Consider the following 20,481-nt stretch of genomic DNA (forward strand, 5'->3'; position numbering starts at 1 on the left):
CTTATGCGCATTACATGAGTGCGTTAAAATTCTATAAAACTTATATAATTCTAATTATTCTAAAAAATCAAAATCTTAAGAAGCTAAATTGTTTGTAGAGCTTTTCTCTTATTTGCATTAATGGTCGGTCTTCTACACTCGTTGATAGGAGACATAATTGTTGAGATTATGCTTAAATTAGTATTTAGCAGAGTAACGATATTATGTGTTAAAAGTGTGTGTACATGGGGGAGTATTTATAGAGAATCAGGTAACGTGTTAAATAATTTTCTGCATCACTATGTTATGTTCTAATAAGAAAACAACTGTAGATTATAGTGAATATCCTTCAAAGTTCACACGTAATGTCTAATGTCTAATGTCTATGCTTGTGATAGTGATAGTTACGTGATTTCAGGAATTGATTGTCAACTATTACCTTGAGGCAGCTGGTTGTCGAGCAATGACTCAACAATAGAGTGTTCATGCAAATGCCAACTTCACAACCATGTTTCAGATTTTATATACCATAAATAGGTTATGCACATGTATGGTTTTAAGAGGATTATGAAAGGTGGCATTTGCAACAATTTGTGTACTTAATTAAAGAACAAATTAGTGACATTGTCACTCCCATGTACCTAACGAGAAAAAATCAAATCTACAACTCTCATAGGAAAATGCTTGATTTAGTCCACCAAATAAGAATTCTCAATCTCGAGAAGAGTGTACATATTTAGTTTGACTTGGGAAGTGTTGTTATAAACTTTTTCCTTTTAAATGTTATTTTTACTTCCATTTGATAAAAGATTCCACTTTAATGTCAGCCATATGCTACAATAAAACATTAAAACTACTTTAAATAATGACATTAGAAAATTTTAATATATATCATAATTCATAACAAATAACAATGTTTGCCCATGTAAGTCATTGACTAACATATTGTAATAACAATCTATCCATCTTCCTTTGAACCAGAACATAGCATTTTTTTTCCTTTCTGGAGATAAAGGAAAGCTTTAATTTGCACAACTGTAACAACTGATATCAGTTAAAAAACAATCCTAAAGAAAATACATGAACCGATGAACGGAAAAATCAGTAGCAGACAGCACAGATATCCTACTCTCTACTGAATTGTACAATTTTAGCCCCACAATAGAGAAGATAAAGCACAGCCTAGCGACCTTTATTTTCTCCCCTCCCTTCATGAATTTTGACTGGATAAAAACACGAATCAAATAGCAAGGTCTTTGTGAGTGTAGCTAACTGCTTTGTCACCATCTACTATTTGTCCACTTCCTTTCAGAATCCTGCACAGAACCAAATGAATGGTTGTAGTATCAGTTAATATCATTTTATATCTACTCACATAAATCTTTTGTACCTCAAGTGATTGAAATGAATCGTGTTATCTAAGATTGAAAAGTAGAATACTCTCTTCAGACTCAAATATAAGAAGAAAAAAATTAGGAGTGGTAGACAAATAAATTTTAACGAATTTTATCCTATCATCTCCAAAATAGCCTTCATTTAATTGAGAATCTATTTCCAATGAAGGATAGTATAGGAAAAAAATCATTTTAAATGAGATTAACAAAATTAAATAATGTTAACTAACTTTCTTAATTGACACACAAGTTAGTTAATTTTGCTTATAATTAAGTCAGGTTGGAAGTACTACAATGACCATCAAGCTCACATACCATCTGGTCGTTAACAATCCATCAACTCCGACTGGACCCCGAGCATGAATCCTGCTTGTACTTATTCCAACCTATAAGCCCATGAGAATTATGAATTAAATCAATGACTTTCTTAAGAGGTTGATTATTAAAAGAATGTAATAGAATATCGCACCTCTGCACCTAGCCCAAATCGTGCCCCATCACTGAATCTTGTGCTAGCATTGTGGAAAACAGCAGCACTGCCAATATAGCAAACATTATTTGCATTACTACCATTGTACAAAGTGCTGAAATCTGGAAGAGGGTTGATTGCTTACAAGAAAAAAGGGTTATTGTGTTTATTAATACAAAACTTGGTCATAAAAGGCAATTCAATCACAAAATAATGAAATGCTGTAGAGTAGATAGTGTGATTAGTAACAGAATAAAAAGGCATTATATTTCAAACATTACCTGTCCACTTGGCGTAGAAACACATCAGCTATTTGATGATCTTCTGCAACAATAGCATCGGTATGTGCACTGCCACAGGAGAAAATGCAACAAATTTTAATCTAAGCTCACAGCACTACTATAGGTCTAGTTTGAAATGAAGCAGACGGGGATGGATGAAACGAAAATATGCTTCCAACACATCATCAAGATATATAGAGTGACATGCCTTCCATGAAGATTTATATGATCAATAGCTGCATAAACATCATCCACAATTTCAACAGTGCATGCCAACGAATTGTACTCATGATGTAATGAACTAGCCAGTGGAATATTTAACACAGGACTTGCCTTAGGTCCTCCATATAGTGCAACACCTGCATAAATTTTAAATAATTTCACCGTTACAAGATACAATAGACTGTCCAATTGACTTCAAGAAAACCATTCTTCAATGTCAGTCAGATAATTCAAATAGAAATGTTTGCCACAAGGCATACCTTCTGTCCTTAGGTCAACAATAATATTATTGAGCCAACCTTTCTCTTTTAAGTCCCTGTGTACAAGAAGTGTTTCCTACAAATTGAGAAGTGTGTAAGAAAAAATTGCTGGGAAATAAAGCTTGCGAATTCAGTACATAGAAATTACCATAGCATTGCAGCCTGATGGATAATCTATTTTTGCATCCAGCACAATCTGCCGTGCCATCTCCAAATCAGCGGATTTATCAACGTAGACATGACAAATTCCATCTGGTTTGGCAATAATGTGGCTTTATCATAGTAAACTCTTTTGACAAAAGGATTTATCATATATCATAGCAAGCAATGCTTGTATGTTAAGAAGAAAGGTCTTACCAGCATGACCCAGAACAGGAATTTTAGTGGAACTCTTGATCTGAGAGACCAGTTTGTTGCTGCCTCTTGGAATCACCAGATCAATTACATCATCCAACTGAGGAAAAGTAGAATGCAGATCCTAGCTCTAGTTAAAGGTGCCAATGTTCAAAGCAAGCATGTTTATAAATCAGAAATGAATATCTACTTTGTATTGACCTTAAGTAGCTCAGGAATTTCTGCTCTTGATGTCACGAGTCCAATAAGTTTTGCGCCAACAGTATCTGATATGGCTTCAGTAATTACCTGAAATTCCAGCAATGACAAATTACCCAGAAAATGTTTATTAATGAGACTTCCAAAATCAAATATAATTTTAAAAGAAAATGGTTCACGAATTATCATTTAATTTGAAACCAAACTTTGTGCAAAATTGCATTTGATCGCTTAGCCTCCTTGCCTCCTTTCAAGAGAAGCCCATTCCCACTTCGGATTGCCAAGGAAGCTATCTGTTCAGATTACATGAAGCTACTGGCTTAGAATGCAGATAAACAGCATATAAATCAGAGATAATCAATCTAGACTTTTTTTTTAACTGCAGTGTAGGCACTAGTTGAATCTAAATAAGTTTCATCCTTTAATGTGATATAAGAAGAATTCATATTATTTTAATGTCCACCCACAGCTTAGTAGGTAATATAAGTTGTCCAAGCATGTTATCTAGACAGCAAATTGAAAAAGAATCATAAATAAAGGAAAGAGGAAAGCTGGAAAGGTAAAGTGAGAAATTGAGAATAACTAACCAGATATTAACAGAAGGTGAAAAAGAAAAAAAAAGAAAATATTAATTTACCTGTACTAGTGCGTCTGGGCGAGACTCAAAAACAATTAAAAGTACTCCTAAAGGAGATGATGTTTTCTCCAGAATCAGCCCCTCTGCAAGCTGAATAAAAAGGTAGCTGTCAGAAATATTATAGACCAGTAACTATTATTAAAAACTCCGTAAAATCAAGTGTCCACGAAAAGCTTCTTAGAACATCATAATTAATGAGCATGTTCGAATACAAAGAGCTTATTTATTGAAAAATTCTCTTCATTTTCAGTAGAGGAACCCGCAAAAGCCCTTCTTGACTCTATCCAAACAGGTTCTATGTACTTTATAACTAAGAAACAATTACGTTCATGTACTGCAAAGTTCTGGCAACTTCCTTATAAAAAATTGTAAACAACACGACTCATTTCTTTCTAATCTACAAGCATATTGTAAAACTAGAATCCATAATAAATACAATAATGAGAACGGAATTTGATTAAACTTCACATAATGAAAAAGTGCCATGACCCATAATATATATAGCTATAATAAACCATGTATGACCTCGGTTCGTTTTAACACTCGACCAATTGGATCTTCCATGTTTGCAATAATCCGAATGTTGTTCGCAAGGCTTGCAAGCTGTCAGTTATCATGATTTATCATTACCAATATAACAGTTAGTTAAAACTTAAATAATTTCTTCTTTAGTTGAACTGTCTTGCCTTCTCATTCTTTAAAACCAACCTAGCAACCAACGATTTTTCATATCCTGCTTCTTGTGCCGCAGCAACATCAGCTTCATTTTCACTCCTGATCTCTTTTTGATGCGCTTCTAGTGCATCAGCTATTTTTAGCAAAATTTGTTTCCTCTCTTCTGAAGATAAAGCCTGTAATGTAAGATTGGGAGATCAAAATGTTAAACTAGGAATAGTACCCTGGCAGCCAGGTGACATCCATGATCCATCATGCATTTTGTAAGTGATACCGCCTTCATTTCAAAACTTTGGATTTTTTAGGATTCCTATATATCGTTATGTAATTTTTCTCAATTATACTCTTATATGTAGTTGAGTAATTAAGACAAACTTGAATGCTACTTTTGAGTAGAGAAGTAATAAATGAGAGCAATTTAGTCTATATGTATATAAATTAAATGTTTCTTAATCTGTGAGTAAAAAGCTAAAAGAACCAAAGTTTTGAAACTGTGGGAGTAAAACATAAAAGAGACCTGAAGCCGTCTGGCACAGTCCCTAGCTGCAACTGCCATCTCACGAGCATCAACCTCTTTTACTATGGCCCATTTATGCGCATCTTTATGGAAAAGGGTTCCAATACGTTGTCCTTGGAGGACTCTAATGATATTTTCAGCTGCATAACCACTGAAATGTAGTAGAAGCAAGGAAAAATCAACTTACAAAGATGGGAATCAGACAAAGTAGCAGGCATACATAATGGACTTCATAGTGTTCTGGGAATTAAACCTTCTGTATTAATATATCAAAAAAAGGGGAAATTTTCATGAGTGATCTTTGCCATCCCTGTGCATGCACACATATCTCATTTAAATTTACTGATTAAACACCTTGTCAACAAAAAGTCATCCGAAGAGAAAAACAGGTAGAACAAATAAACAGATGACTGTATACAAAATTAAATCGATTAGTGTTTTTATTTCAAATTCTCAAAATTGCTAGCAGTTTAGTGAAAGTTGGGATTATTCATTTTGCATGTCATGTCCTAAATAAAACATTTATTATTGAAAATGGAGACAATGAAAAATACTTTAAATAAAACCTAACGAAGGGATACAAATATGCCATCAGTAAATGCATAAACAAGTTTCAGTTTTAATCTTTCTTGGTAACATTGTATAATTGGGCACCTGGTAATGATAACAGGAATGCCAGCTTCAGCTGCATGAATAGAAGCCTTTACTTTGGCAGTCATTCCACCCCTTCCCACTCTAGATTTGTCTCCAAAAGTAATTTCATTTTGATGCTTTTCCTTAATGTATGTATGAATAAGCTTTGAATGTGGGTCACTTGGAGGGCCACTATAAAGACCCTCTACATCACTCAACAAAATAAGAAGATCAGCTTTTAATTCCAATGCCAATAAAGCTGATAAACTGTCGTTATCCCAAAATATGCCAGAAGAATCCTGCACAAAATGTTTTTGGGGCACTTTAAGTATTCTCAAGTTTATTCTCATACCTAACCTGTTTTTGGCAAAATGAAACATTGAAACACCCTCTATATATAAGTTTAATAGAATAATGAATTTCGACAAATGCTGAGAATACTTGACAGACAAAGAAGGATCATATTGAAGGATAAACAAGCAAACAATTTTCCTTAAATAGGTTGAGTTAGGTTGATGGACAGATTACTAAATTAAATTTTATTTACCATACACAGATCAATCTCAAGAAAAATTGGATACAGAATCAATATTCAAGTTTAATACATAAAGACAGAAGATTCATCTAAAGAAAACAAATCTAATTTAATTCCCAACTCTACTTCAAGCTAGCATAACAGTTGTTCATATCACCAACGAATAATACAACAGTGACACTATTTTTTTTTTTTTTCTTTATAAAGGTGCATAGCCTGAAGTAATCAGCTCCAGAGATTAAGTTCATTTTTGATAACAAATTAGACAAGTAATGTAACAAACCTCATACGGAGCTTTCCTGGTACTAACTGCATCATTCTCGTTGAATATAGGAATAACTTTTAGCGCTAACAGTGATTTCACAGTTTCGCTGAGTTGCTTTCTGAAATCTTTGTCTCTAAAATCATTGTCCGTTACAAGAAGCTGAGCAGATGTCATATCCAGCTGCAAGGCAGGTAGAGAAAGGAGATAACACATCAATGTAGGCTATCATTAAATAAGGCAGAAATGGGAAATTATCTTAAAAAGTGGGTTGGAGTCTAGACATCTATATTAATTTAGCTATATTACTAGTTGACATGAGATCTCCAACCTTCTTACACTGAGGACTGGACTTCTCGAGCATAAAATTTGCAAGACTAGACATCTATGGATAGTCTAATAATGGTCTTGCTAGGATAGGCTTTAATATCATCTTAAGAAAAAAGGTTACAAGTCTAACTTAATCTTACAAAACCAGTTTATAAGATCAGAATTTCCCTCCACTTATATATTCTAATTTGGTCATATCATTGATTGACATGAAATCTCTAACAAATAAAATGACAATAATGTAGAAAAACTAAGAGAGACGAGTAATACTAGTATTGGGTGAACGTAGCAACTCACTGTATTTTTTTATTGAATAAGAGATGACCTTTAAATAGCCATTGTACAACGTACCAAATTAACAAGAAGATAACAAAATATCTTATCAAAACAAATCTTATCAAAAACTATCTTATCTAAACTGAAACAAATAAAACAGATAAACTAACTCGGATATCTCTAAAATTTAAGATTATCCAACAAAACTCCCCCATAAGCTTAAATTTCTCCTTCTTCTTTCATTCCGAGTAACTTCCTTAACTCCTGAAATGTTGTTGTCGGCAATGGTTTTGTAAAGATATCAGCTACTTGCTCTTTACTTCCTACGTGTTCGAGCTCCACGCTTCCTTCTTTCACCTTCCCCATGATGAAATGAAATCGGACGTCGATGTGCTTACTTATTTCGTGATTGATTGAATTTTTGGCTAACTCGATTGCCGACCTGTTATCTACTCGGATCAATACTTTCTCAGCTTTCATAATTTCCAGTTTGCTTAGCAAGTTTCTAAGCCAAACTGCATGTTGGACACTCCAAGATGCTGCTACATACTCGGCTTCACACGTTGATAGAGCTACGATTGGTTGTTTCTTTGATAGCCAAGTAAAAGCCGTGTTTCCCATGAAGAATACGTACCCAACTGTGCTTTTCCATCATCCACATCTCCACACCAATCACTGTCCGAGTATCCAGTAAGTCGGTAGTTGTCCGACTTAGTGAAACACAGTCCAAGTGACATCGTCCCCTTCACATACCTTAGTATCATCTTCAATGCTTTCCAATGAGAATACCTCGGATCCTCCATAAAGCGGCTTGCAATTCCCACACTTAGCATCAGGTCGGGTCTTGTACTTGTCAAATATCTTAGACTTCCGATTAGGCTTCGGTACCTGCTTGCATCAACTTTTTCAGCTTCTCCATTTTTAGATAACTTTGTTCCAGGTTCCATGGGAGTAGAAACTGGATTGCAATTCAGCATCTTTGCCTTGCTCAAAATCTCCTCGGCATACCTCTTTTGGGACACAAAAATACCTGTTGTTCTTTGGTCCACCTCTAAACCCAGAAAGTACTTCATGATACCCAAATGGTCATCTCAAACTCCCTCTTCATCACTTCTTTAAATTCCTCAACTAGCTCAGCTTTGCTTCCCATGAATATCAAGTCATCCACGTATAGAGCAACGAACAATATATCTCCTCTGTACTTCTTTAAATAGAGAGCATGTTCATAAGGACATTGTTCATAACCATTTCTCTTGAAGTAGGTGTCTATTCTCTCATTCCATGCTCGAGGAGCTTGCTTCAAACCATACAAAGCCTTTTTGAGTTTCAGCACCTTCTTCTCTTCACCTCTCCTCATGTACCCTAGAGGTTGCTCCACGTAGACTTCTTCCTCCAACACCCCATTCAAGAATGCTGACTTCACGTCCATTTGTTGTATCTTCCATCCATGTTGAGCTGCTAAGGACAGTAATAATCGAATCGTTTCCATCCTTGTCACGGGTGCAAAGACTTCATCATAATCAATGCCTTTCTGCTGTTTATAACCCCTCGCCACAAGACGAGCTTTGTAGCGCTCCACTTCGCCATTTGCATTTGTCTTCCTTTTGTATACCGACTTCAAACCAATTGGCCGAGCTCCTGTGGGTAAATCTGTCAGCTTCCACGTCTCACTCTTCTCAATTGATCCGATCTCCTCATCCATTGCTTTCTTCCATCTCTCATCAAGTACCGTCTCTTCAAACTTTATATCTTCTGTTCCTGTCAATAGACATACTACATGTAACTCGTCAGTGGAGTTGTAGATGTTTTGTTCCTTTACTTTGTACTCGGACGAGTTCGGAAAACTTGTTCTTGTATGCTTTCCGAGTACACACGCTTCACAAAACTTCTTGTCAAACTCAACACCACGTAGTCCGTACACCAACTCCTTCCTTGATAGCTCAGCCAAACCTCCAAAGTTTAAATGCCCAAAACGAGAATGCCTCATCATTGCTTCATCCTTCACGTCCAGCTTTAAACACTTATTTTGAATGATGTTCAGCTCCAGTTTATACATCCGATTCTTTTTCATCTCCACTCGGGCTATTAAACGATCATGCTTGTCTTTCAAATAAAGCACTCGATCCTTCATCAGAACCGAGTTGCCTTTCTCCATCATCTGCCCCATGCTTAAGATGTTGCTCTTAAGTTCGGGAACGTAGTAGACATTCCTTATTTCTCCAACTCGTCCATCCTTCTGCATAAACTTGATGGTTCCACGCCCTTTTACCGCCACCTTGGAATCATTCCCAAATGACACGAATCCAGCCTTTACCTTGATGAGTTCGTTGAAGAAACTTTCTTCTCCACACATATGATTGCTCGCTCCAGTGTCCAAATACCAGACCGAGTTGTTTAAGCAACTCGAATCAAGCTCGGCTTCTGACTTCTCATCTGAGCTTGGAAGCTCAACTACTGATCTCTCCACGCAACTCAAGTTTAGCTGAACCTCGGAGGCACAACTCGGACGTAGCTTAGTCTCCGAGCTCTGCGTCATCATCAAAATTCCTGCTTCCTCGTCCTCTTCTTCTGTGAGAAGATTCTTCTCTTTCTCTTCACTTCGGCTTTTAGCTCGACAATACTTTGCTATGTGACTGTATTTGCCACAGTTGTAGCAATTTGCCGATCTGCATTCCTTTGCGTAGTGGCCGAGTTTGCCACACTTATAACATTCCACCTCCGACCTTGGCTGACTTCCTTGACTACGATCACCTCGTCCTTGTCCACCTCCATGATCACCTCGTCCTCTACCTCGTCCTTGATCACCTCGTCCTTTGCCTCGTCCTTGATCACCTCGTCCTTGTCCACTTGATCTTCGACCCTGGGTGTTCCAAGTTTCATTCAAATCAAGTTGCGCCTGTAATGCAATGCTTGATCAAGAGTACCCTTCATCTTTCTCCTCCTTTGTTCGTGGGCTTCGAGTGACCCAGCGAGCTCTTCCACTGAGAGAACTGACAAGTCCTTTGACTCCTCAATTACGCATGCAATACTCTCGAAATCATCTGTTAATGATCTCAAGATTTTCTCCACAATTCTACTTGCTGGCATTGGCTCCGCATTCCTTCCGAGTTGGTTAGCCAACTTCTCCACCCGAGTTATGTACTCGGATACTTGTTCCTTATCCTCCATCTTCAAACACTCAAACTCTCCTCGGAGAGTTTGAAGTCGGATCTATCTGACACGGTGGTTACCTCTGTGCGCAACCTCCAAGATCTTCCATGCTTCCTTTGAAGATGCAGCGTTTGCAATCTTCTCGAAACCTGACTCATCCATGGCATTGTACAAAAAATACAAAGCCGATTTGTCCTTCACTCGTGTCTTTTCCAATGCGGCAATTGTTAAGTCTCAATTTTACCTCTTTTTGGATTAGACTTATTGAACAAATTCCACTCATCCTTTGAACCATTGCAATATAATTGTTCTCTTTTTGGTTCATTTTGTGTGCAGATATAACTAACCCAAATTCATCTAACAATACCTTAATCCACCTCATTTTTTGTGCAGGTATTGAAGAAGAGTGGAAAGTTGAAGACTCTTAGGATTGGAAACCTAAGAATCTAAGGAGCAGAGAAGAGGCTCTGCGCCGGGCTCAATATAACCTGCGCCGGGCGCAAAAGGAATTAAGCCGGGCGCAAAAGGAATTAAGCCGGGCGCAAAAGGAATTAAGCCGGGCGCAAAAGGAATTGCGCCGGGCTTGTGTTGAGACAGAGAGTGCTTGACTTCTCTGGAAGAACTTGCGCCGGGCGCGAAGAATTGTGCGCCGGGCGCGGAACCCTAATCTGATCTCCCAGGCTCGTATTTGAAGCCATTTTCGGGGTTCTTTCCCCCCATTCTCACATTGGGCACCTCCAGGAGCTGCGGAAGGGATTCCCAGGGCTTGGGATCGTCCGTGTGCGGATCTTTCCTTCGGTTCTTCACTTCCTCTTCCATCTCTATTTTGTATTTGCCCTCTTTGTTGAGTGGTTTCACCCATTTTGTGGGGTTAGATGTAGCCAACATACTCTATTGTAATCCTTACGTTTTCAATGATATATATATTTGTTGTTTCATTCATTGTTGTGTTTGTTTCTTTGCTTAATGCTTGCTTTGGATTGATCACCCTTTGCATGATTTAAGGTTCCATTGAGTATTGGGAAATACCTTTGAAATTAGTTCTGGAACATATGCCTAGTGGAGATTGTATCTAGGGATAGAGCTTGACCCATTAGTAGTCTTAAACCCTAGCCCGTAATGCGGGTGTAGGTATTGGGTACTCAAGGGATTGATATTCAATATCCGCACCTAGGCTCTTGCTCTAAGGGATTAGGTTTGAGTAAACTATTGGGTTGACTAAGCAATGAATTTAACAAGAGATTAAGGATACATTAGTGTTACGTTCGGTGAAATCTGACCCCCACAGCCTCACAATACCATTATCCCATTTCTACTCTTTCCCATTCTAAAACTAATCTCTTTATAGTTTTAACATTCCAATAGTCATGCTCTTCATCTCACATTTACATGACAAATTATAAATTGGAATTATTCTTTAGTCACGAATAGTCAATAAATGCTTATTTTACCTTCTAATCCCTGTGGATACGATATTTTTACTACTTGAACGGTCGGTATACTTGCCGTGTTTGAGACCGTTGATAGAATTAAACAAATTTACAAATATTAACAAAAGTGTTTCAACGGAATTCTCAACAAGTTTTTGGCGCCGTTGCCGGGGATTAGAATGGCGATTTAGTATTTATAGCTATTTGTGATTTAATCCTTTATTGTTTTTGTTATTTTTTGTTAGCAATGAATTGATGCAGCTAACTTGTGTACTCTAGTCTTCAGCTTTCTCTTGTATGCAAGGTACTGTTCAAATTAGAATGACCAATCCTTCTGAGCCATTGTTGAGCAATCATGAGGTTGAACACAGGGCAAAGGGGAACAAGAGCAACAGGAGGAGAAGGAGAATCAGAGCACTTAAAGTTGGTCACCGTCAGGCTCGGGACAGTAAACAAGCGCTTCCTGGGAGGCAACCCAGAGATCTGAACTGTGTTTTAGATTTTTGTTGCATGTTGTTCTGTGTTATAAGTGTTGTTTTGTATTATGTGTTGTGTTTTGTGTTATATGTTTTGTGGTATATGTTGTTTGTGTTATGTGTTAGTTGTTAGAATCATGTTTGAATGGGTAAATATAGGGTACATTTTGTTTGGAATGTGAGGAATGAGGCAATTCTGTGTCTAGGTGGAAATAAGGCCTGATCCTAATTTAAAACCTGGGCAAATTGACCTTTTAAAGTGACTACGCGCCGGGCGTGACTCTTTTGCGCCCGGCCTAATACTCAATTTTTGGTCTCTGGAACCACCACGCCGGGCGCGTTTAACGCACGCCCGGCGCGATATCAGATTTTGAAACCTCGTTGATTTTTACTGATATTAAGCCCGGCGCATCTGTGTTAAGCCCGGCGCACCACATTCCTGACAGCCTATATTTATCTGTTTTCAATCATGTTTCTTTATGTTCTGTTGTATGTTGTATGTTTGTGTGCTTTATGTTGCATTGTTATAGTTCATTTCCGTGTGCATGCATGTTGTGCTTAATTTTGGTCTAAGGATATTCTCCATTTTTGCTATATTTGCTTGGTCATCACTGTGTATAAATTTTGTGCTCACCATGTTCTTTCATGAGTACACTCTGCAATCACTTCTGGTTACCAGGACTTTCAGGCGTATACTGGTTGGCCTGGGGACCAGGCTCCTAAGTTTGGGGGAGTGGAGCTGCTGAGGTTGATGGAGTTGATGATGGTGGAGCAGCTCTTGGAGATGATGATGACCAGACCCCATAGATGGAAGCAGACGGAGCCTACCTTAGTTTACCTTTGTTATTGCAATTTACTTTTCTGTCTTTTATTTTCAGTATTTAACTGTTTTTATATATAGTCTTTTTGATGATTACTCTGTTGGTTCTTTTTGTGAATAGTCTGCCTTAGCATGGTTTTTAATCTTGTTGATACTTGTTTTGCTTGTGGTCGATTCTGGATTATAGTTTGCTTGATGTTTATGGTGTGTGTACCTTAGACATTTTCAAGTCACATTAGATCTTTAGTTCATGACTAGTTGCATACGGGTTTCAATGTTGATCATAGAACTGAGCTGAGTTTGATAGTTTGTGGATGCATAGCCGGGTGAGGTTTGAGCCTAAATACCTATGAGTGAACTACGCTTAGGTTGCATGATAGACTTTGCTTGAGTTTCCCTGGTGGTTTGCTTATGTTGTGCACTTATATGATCAAGGCATTTACATTTCCATATTTTGTTAATCATCTAAGCCAAAAAGCCATATCCACTTTCCACTTGACCCATACCTTCCTAAGCCTAAACACCACACCTTCCACTTGTCCCAAACCATGGAAAATTAACCATAACCTTTGCCTTGGTTAAGAGAGCAAAATGATGACATCAAATAAGTTTGGGAGAGTTGAAGAATGAGGAAATTTGGGAAGAAGAAAGTATGTGGTCAGCCATTACAAAAAAAAAAAAAAAAAAAAAACAAAAAACAAAAAACAAAAAACAAAAAACAAAAAGCAAAACAAAAACAATAAGGCTAATGGCTTGGATCCGGTTAGGGGCATGTGCTTAATTGTTGTAATGGGGTATGGAGAGGGACATCATTGTAAAATCTTATTTGCTCTCTTAAGCTATAGCACCTTCAATCTTTGAAAAACCATAAAACTGCTACCGCTTAACCCTGCTTGACCCAGATTGCCCTAATAAAGACCTTGTGATAAGTGTCTGCATTTGTTTTACCACTGGTTTCATTTGGAAACGAAGAGCAAAGTTGAATTATGTGGCGTGAGTAGTAGACTAGAGAGAAACACTCACCCTGATACACTAGTGTGCATAGAGAGAAACATTTTCCTAGTGAGGATGCATACACAGATAGTCATTACTCTTCTCAGCTCTTTGATCTCTTTTGAAACCTTTGTTTGCACCTTGTCATGTTCTATTGCAATAATTGTGATTGGAAATTCATCTGAGGTTCATGCTTGCGAAAAGAAGATACAAGTAAACTAGGATGTAGAAATTGACTCACTTGCATTGCTTGTTATCTACTAGATTAATTACCTTTTGCTTGAGGACAAGCAAGGTTCTAAGTTTGGGGGAGTTGTTAAGTCTCAATTTTACCTCTTTTTGGATTAGACTTATTGAACAAATTCCACTCATCCTTTGAACCATTGCAATATAATTGTTCTCTTTTTGGTTCATTTTGTGTGCAGATATAACTAACCCAAATTCATCTAACAATACCTTAATCCACCTCATTTTTTGTGCAGGTATTAAAGAAGAGTGGAAAGTTGAAGACTCTTAGGATTGGAAACCTAAGAAGCTAAGGAGCAGAGAAGAGGCTCTGCGCCGGGCTCAATATAACCTGCGCCGGGCGCAAAAGGAATTAAGCCGGGCGCAAAAGGAATTAAGCCGGGCGCAAAAGGAATTGCGCCGGGCTTGTGTTGAGACAGAGAGTGCTTGACTTCTCTGGAAGAACTTGCGCCGGGCGCGAAGAATTGTGCGCCGGGCGCGGAACCCTAATCTGATCTCCCAGGCTCGTATTTGAAGCCATTTTCGGGGTTCTTTCCCCCCATTCTCACATTGGGCACCTCCAGGAGCTGCGGAAGGAATTCCCAGGGCTTGGGATCGTCCGTGTGCGGATCTTTCCTTCGGTTCTTCACTTCCTCTTCCATCTCTATTTTGTATTTGCCCTCTTTGTTGAGTGGTTTCACCCATTTTGTGGGGTTAGATGTAGCCAACATACTCTATTGTAATCCTTACGTTTTCAATGATATATATATTTGTTGTTTCATTCATTGTTGTGTTTGTTTCTTTGCTTAATGCTTGCTTTGGATTGATCACCCTTTGCATGATTTAAGGTTCCATTGAGTATTGGGAAATACCTTTGAAATTAGTTCTGGAACATATGCCTAGTGGAGATTGTATCTAGGGATAGAGCTTGACCCATTAGTAGTCTTAAACCCTAGCCCGTAATGCGGGTGTAGGTATTGGGTACTCAAGGGATTGATATTCAATATCCGCACCTAGGCTCTTGCTCTAAGGGATTAGGTTTGAGTAAACTATTGGGTTGACTAAGCAATGAATTTAACAAGAGATTAAGGATACATTAGTGTTACGTTCGGTGAAATCTGACCCCCACAGCCTCACAATACCATTATCTCATTTCTACTCTTTCCCATTCTAAAACTAATCTCTTTATAGTTTTAACATTCCAATAGTCATGCTCTTCATCTCACATTTACATGACAAATTATAAATTGGAATTATTCTTTAGTCACGAATAGTCAATAAATGCTTATTTTACCTTCTAATCCCTGTGGATACGATATTTTTACTACTTGAACGGCCGGTATACTTGCCGTGTTTGAGACCGTTGATAGAATTAAACAAATTTACAAATATTAACAAAAGTGTTTCAACGGAATTCTCAACAGCAATCTGAGCCACAGATTGGTCTTCGTCCTCCTCGGGTTCTTGGAACCCCTTCTCCACTATGTCCCATAGACTTTGGGAACCCAACAGGGTCTTCATCTGTAAACACCAATTATCATAATTGGTTTTGTTTGACAGTTGTGGTACGGTCATTCCATTAACAACCTTCGCCATTACTCTCTCTTTCTTCTTTCTTCCCCTTCACAGGCGCACATTGTTTTCCTCTCACACTCGGCACTCAGAGCATAAAGCTCTGATACCAATTTGTAGAAAAACTAAGAGAGACGAGTAATACTAGTATTGGGTGAACGTAGCAACTCACTGTATTTTTTTATTGAATAAGAGATGGCCTTTAAATAGCCATTGTACAACGTACCAAATTAACAAGAAGATAACAAAATATCTTATTAAAACAAATCTTATCAAAAACTATCTTATCTAAACTGAAACAAATAAAACAGATAAACTAACTCGGATATCTCTAAAATTTAAGATTATCCAACAAATAAGTGCAAACAAAACAAATAAATAGAGAACACATTTGAAATGAGAGCAACCATAAGATGGTAGTTCAGCCATGAACATCAACTCAAAACAATTACCTGACTAAACAATGTATCATAAAGAGCCATAAGGCTGTTTTGTCCAACAGCAGCACAAGCCTTGCCATCAAGTTCAACTTGTGGCTTCTGAAGGTCAGCAAAACTGTAAAAGTCCCATGAAAGACCCAAGTAAATTACAATTTCAACCAACTTTAAAAGCTATATCATATATGTACACACCAACAGCAACAAAACAAAGTTGCTACACCTTTACTACCTGCTGTTAATTAATTTTCTGTATCTAAGTCTTTGGCGACCAAGGCCAACAGCACCTGATGACACCAAAATAATCTCATAACCCAGAGAGTTCAGCTCCTTAATCTGCCATTTATTTTCAACATACCAAACTAAAAATCAAATTTTTATTTGAACAAGCAAAAAATACAGCACAACACACAAATATACAAAGCAAACCTGCTCACAGAGTGCCCCTAATTTTCCAACCGCTAACCTTCCATCTTGGCGAGTGACCACAGCAGTTCCAACCTTAAAAAGCAAACAAAAGAACCTTAGCCACTTTGCATCATGATATGGTTCAAGCATTTGTACACAAGACACAAAAGGAACAAGTATATTGGATAGAGAAGAGAACCTTAATGATGATGCGCTTAACGTCTTTGATGAAATGTCTACAGGGATCTGTGTGCTCCATTTTCTGACCAACAGAGTAATGCTTAGTGTGGTTGGCAGACAAAGAGAGAGTGCAGCCGTGAACAGTTAAATCTTTATGTCACGTGTTGTTGTTAAAGCCTAAAGTTTAGACGTCATATACATACAATGATTCATTTAGTCGAATAATTTGATAGTGATACTGATAATAAATTACGTAATCAATTCCTATATGTCGAGGGTGTTGAATTTTTAAATTTTTTTAAACTAAGTTACATAAAATTATTTTATATATGATAAACCTTTATATTATATAACTAAAGTTTAGACTATTTTAGTCTTTCATTTTCAATTTTTATTTCAGTTTCGTCTCATATCTTAAAAAAAAAAAAATCACTTGTATCTCTTTTAAGATAAGTTGATTCTTTCACGAATTCATCACAGTAACTTGCTCAACTCATTCACATACATAATTATAAAAAGTGTCACATTACTCATGATTAACCCCATCAATGTTAAATAAAACTGATTGAAGGACTGATTTGGGCTTTTAGGACCAAAATAAGAAAAATAATAGTCTAATTTAGTAAGAAAATATGGGTGTTTGTCGAATTTTTTTTATAAAATTATTTTTTTAATAAAATATTTTATTTTTTATGTATTTTTTTAATCTTTTTTAAATAAGCCATTTTTTTATTTTTTTTATAAAACAATTCCTACTTACTTCTTAAAGAATTGTTTCCTTTAAAGACACTTGCCTAAAAATACTTATTTCTAAATTTAAACAAATAAATCTTATGTCTTCTTTCCACCGAGTTGAATCTTATGCAAATAAAGTGATATTAAGTTGTATTTCCATGTTCAAGATAGAAATTAAACTTTAATTCTTAGTTATAAAACACAAGTTTCGAAGCACTTTTAAAAATAAAAATTAACTTGAAAAATCAAATTAAAATGAGGGACCAAATTATATTTTTAAAATTTATAATAAAGAAATAAATACTTTTAAAATTTTTGTTTTTTGTCCTTAAAAAATCACAAATTATTGTAACTAATAGTCATTGTAATTTCAAAAAAGAAATAAATACTTTTAAAGTTTGTGTTTTTTATCACTAAAAAAATATTATAACTAATAGTCTATGTAATTTCAAAAAAAATATTTTAGTTATTAATATCATAATTGATAATGACAAATTGAGACTAAAGTAATAATATTTTGACTTAGAATGCAAGTTTTAAATTTGAAGGATCAAAATAATATTATATATATATAAGAGCTAGACACACAAATTTTTAATTTAAGGGGTCAAGAAAATATATATTTCAATTTTAAGAGAGTAAAAACATATTTAATCTTAAAATTGTCTATATATAAAAATTGGAATATCTTAAACGAAAACAGTTTTAGAAAATTATCTTTAACGAAAACGTGTTTATGAACTTTCTTAAACTATAGTGCTTTTAAGAATATTTTTAACCTTTTATTTATCTGCATTTTTCCCTTTTCATTTTATTTCAAATAAAATTTTAATATTTTTTAAAATTAGATTAAAAAAAGTTAAAAAAAATATATCTAAAAACGCTTCCATCAAAGAATAACTCTTAAAAACATTTTTATGTGTTTAATATATTAGAATTGATATATTATAAAATTTAAATATAATTGTTGAAAAATAATTTATTTATTACAACTTTTTAAAGAACATTATCAATAGTAAAAAGTAAGCCTATACAAATAAAAAATTATAATTTATATATTAAAAATTTATTTTCTATAAAATTTAATTGTAATAATATTTAGAAATATTTTATCCAATAAATATTTTTACATATATAAATTATTTTAGATTTATAATATTCGGCTACTAAATATTACTTTTAAATGTTAATATATTTTTAAATATTGGAGTCTATTTTAGTAATATACACACACAAAATTGAATAATATAAGAAATTTAAAAAATCCTAAAAAATATTCTCATTAAAAAAATCCTCAATAAAAATCCATAAAAAAATATTTTTACTCAAGATAATAACTCTAATTAATGTTACAATAGTATATATTTTTTAAATTCTATTATTATTAATGTTTTCTTTATTTATTGTTATTATTTTTGTCTTATATATCAAAAATATATTGTAATGATCTACCATGACCCCTATACTTTATGAAATCCTCAAATAGTACTGGAACTACTAACTTATTAAAAATCATACACTTACTCTTAATAAGATAAGTAATATGCATATATAACATACATATAAAAAGAAATTCAACTATGCAAGTATAAAATAAGTGTATACACACATTGTATGACCTAAGGGTGTTGATCAAGTTTTTAGTTTGCCTTCATTCTATACAAAGATAAGCTAGATTTAAAAAAAAAATATACAAGTATAGGAAGGAACATTCATACTACTCACCAACATGTAAACCAACCAAAACACATCACATGATTTATGATTTATAAAATTCAACATGTTTGAATCTAAAACATCTAAGCAATCAAACATTCACCACAAGCATATAACACAACAATATGTTCATCTGATGCATTTGATCAACAATAACAACTCACACCGTATTATATGCATATTCAATCATTAATGTGTTTTCACGCATTCATCTATAAAGATCTCTTAATATATTATAACAATTTAAGTAACTTAGTCCTGCCGAATCAACCTAACTAATTTCACGACAAAATGTACCCACTTGATCACAGTTAAAATGATATATTAATTTCTTATTTTTGATTTCTCGTGTATCGTCACTTATGCTATGAATGAAAATTGAAATAAATGTAATTCAAATTTTAAGAATTTCAAATTTATTGAATTTTTAAAATTTTTCATCCAAACAAATTTAATGATTTTATTTAAAAATGATTTTGACAGAAGTAATCATGCCATACTTGGAAGAAAATCAAAACTTACATAGGAAGGTGCAGCTGTATTTAGTATTTACGAAGCTCCAAGATCTGCATGTTTTTGCATAAGGTATATATGTGTCCAACTAGGCAAGTGCAAAAACCAATTTTGTTGAGAGCCATATAATAAGCCCATGCCTTCATGTATTGGTTGCATTTAATAATTTTAACCCAAAAAAGAAAAAGAAAGGAAGGTAAATTTTGCTTAGATACGCTATAACTGTCTTCACGTACTCAATTGTTTTTTCCCTCAAAAATTGGTAAAAATCATAAATTGAATATCTGCTTCCATTTTATGCCCATAGAAAGAAGTACTTAATAATATCAAATTGGTTTCGACAGCTCACTACTGTCTGAGATAGCTTTTTTGGTGAATTAGTTGCCCCAACATTGTTATAAGGCCCAATAGTATTCCAGCTTCAAGCCTGTGCCCGGTCCACATTCATGAAACCCATCGAAAAGGAAAAATGTCTGAGCCCGGGTTCGAACCGGGGACCTCTAGTGTGTGAGACTAGCGTGATAACCAACTACACCACCCAGACTAATTTATGCGTTTGCTCCTTGTGCCACATTTTTATAATTAATTTATGTATTCTATTCAGTTTTGCTTTTTGAAGTAAATCAATACTTCATAGTCCGCAGTGATCAAATGAAAACGTAGAATGATTCTTAATTCTTCACATATTTTATTCCTGTACCAAACTTGGAAATTATGATCATTTAAAATAATTGGAACTTTTTTTCTTTTCTTTTTTTTTTTAAGAGTGATATGTTAATTCTTCACTTAATCACTCTTGGCTTA

At 35.2% G+C, this 20,481-nt stretch overlaps 1 protein-coding gene and 1 non-coding gene across 2 annotated transcripts; both read right to left on the minus strand.

Moving 5' to 3' along the window:
- Window positions 1-836: 836 nt before the first annotated feature.
- On the minus strand, window positions 837-16,890 carry LOC109793193 (delta-1-pyrroline-5-carboxylate synthase). The gene is made up of 20 exons (XM_083071370.1): window positions 16,733-16,890; window positions 16,555-16,626; window positions 16,358-16,461; window positions 16,141-16,243; window positions 6,438-6,599; window positions 5,641-5,918; window positions 4,987-5,137; window positions 4,481-4,645; window positions 4,320-4,397; window positions 3,795-3,884; window positions 3,364-3,450; window positions 3,161-3,247; window positions 2,963-3,059; window positions 2,754-2,857; window positions 2,606-2,681; window positions 2,332-2,482; window positions 2,124-2,192; window positions 1,843-1,909; window positions 1,689-1,759; window positions 837-1,295 (listed from the first exon to the last, which is right to left on the minus strand). The coding sequence occupies exons 1-20, from the start codon at window positions 16,790-16,792 to the stop codon at window positions 1,220-1,222; spliced, it is 2,148 nt and encodes a 715-aa protein (XP_082927496.1). The 5' UTR covers window positions 16,793-16,890; the 3' UTR covers window positions 837-1,219.
- Window positions 16,891-20,147: 3,257 nt separating this feature from the next.
- Window positions 20,148-20,221, minus strand: TRNAV-CAC (transfer RNA valine (anticodon CAC)). The gene has a single exon. It is a non-coding gene; the product is annotated as a tRNA-Val (tRNA).
- Window positions 20,222-20,481: the final 260 nt, after the last annotated feature.

Source organism: Cajanus cajan, chromosome 3 (assembly GCF_000230855.2).
Source record: "Cajanus cajan strain Asha chromosome 3, NIPB_CcT2T_4, whole genome shotgun sequence".
NCBI classification, from domain to species: domain Eukaryota; kingdom Viridiplantae; phylum Streptophyta; class Magnoliopsida; order Fabales; family Fabaceae; genus Cajanus; species Cajanus cajan.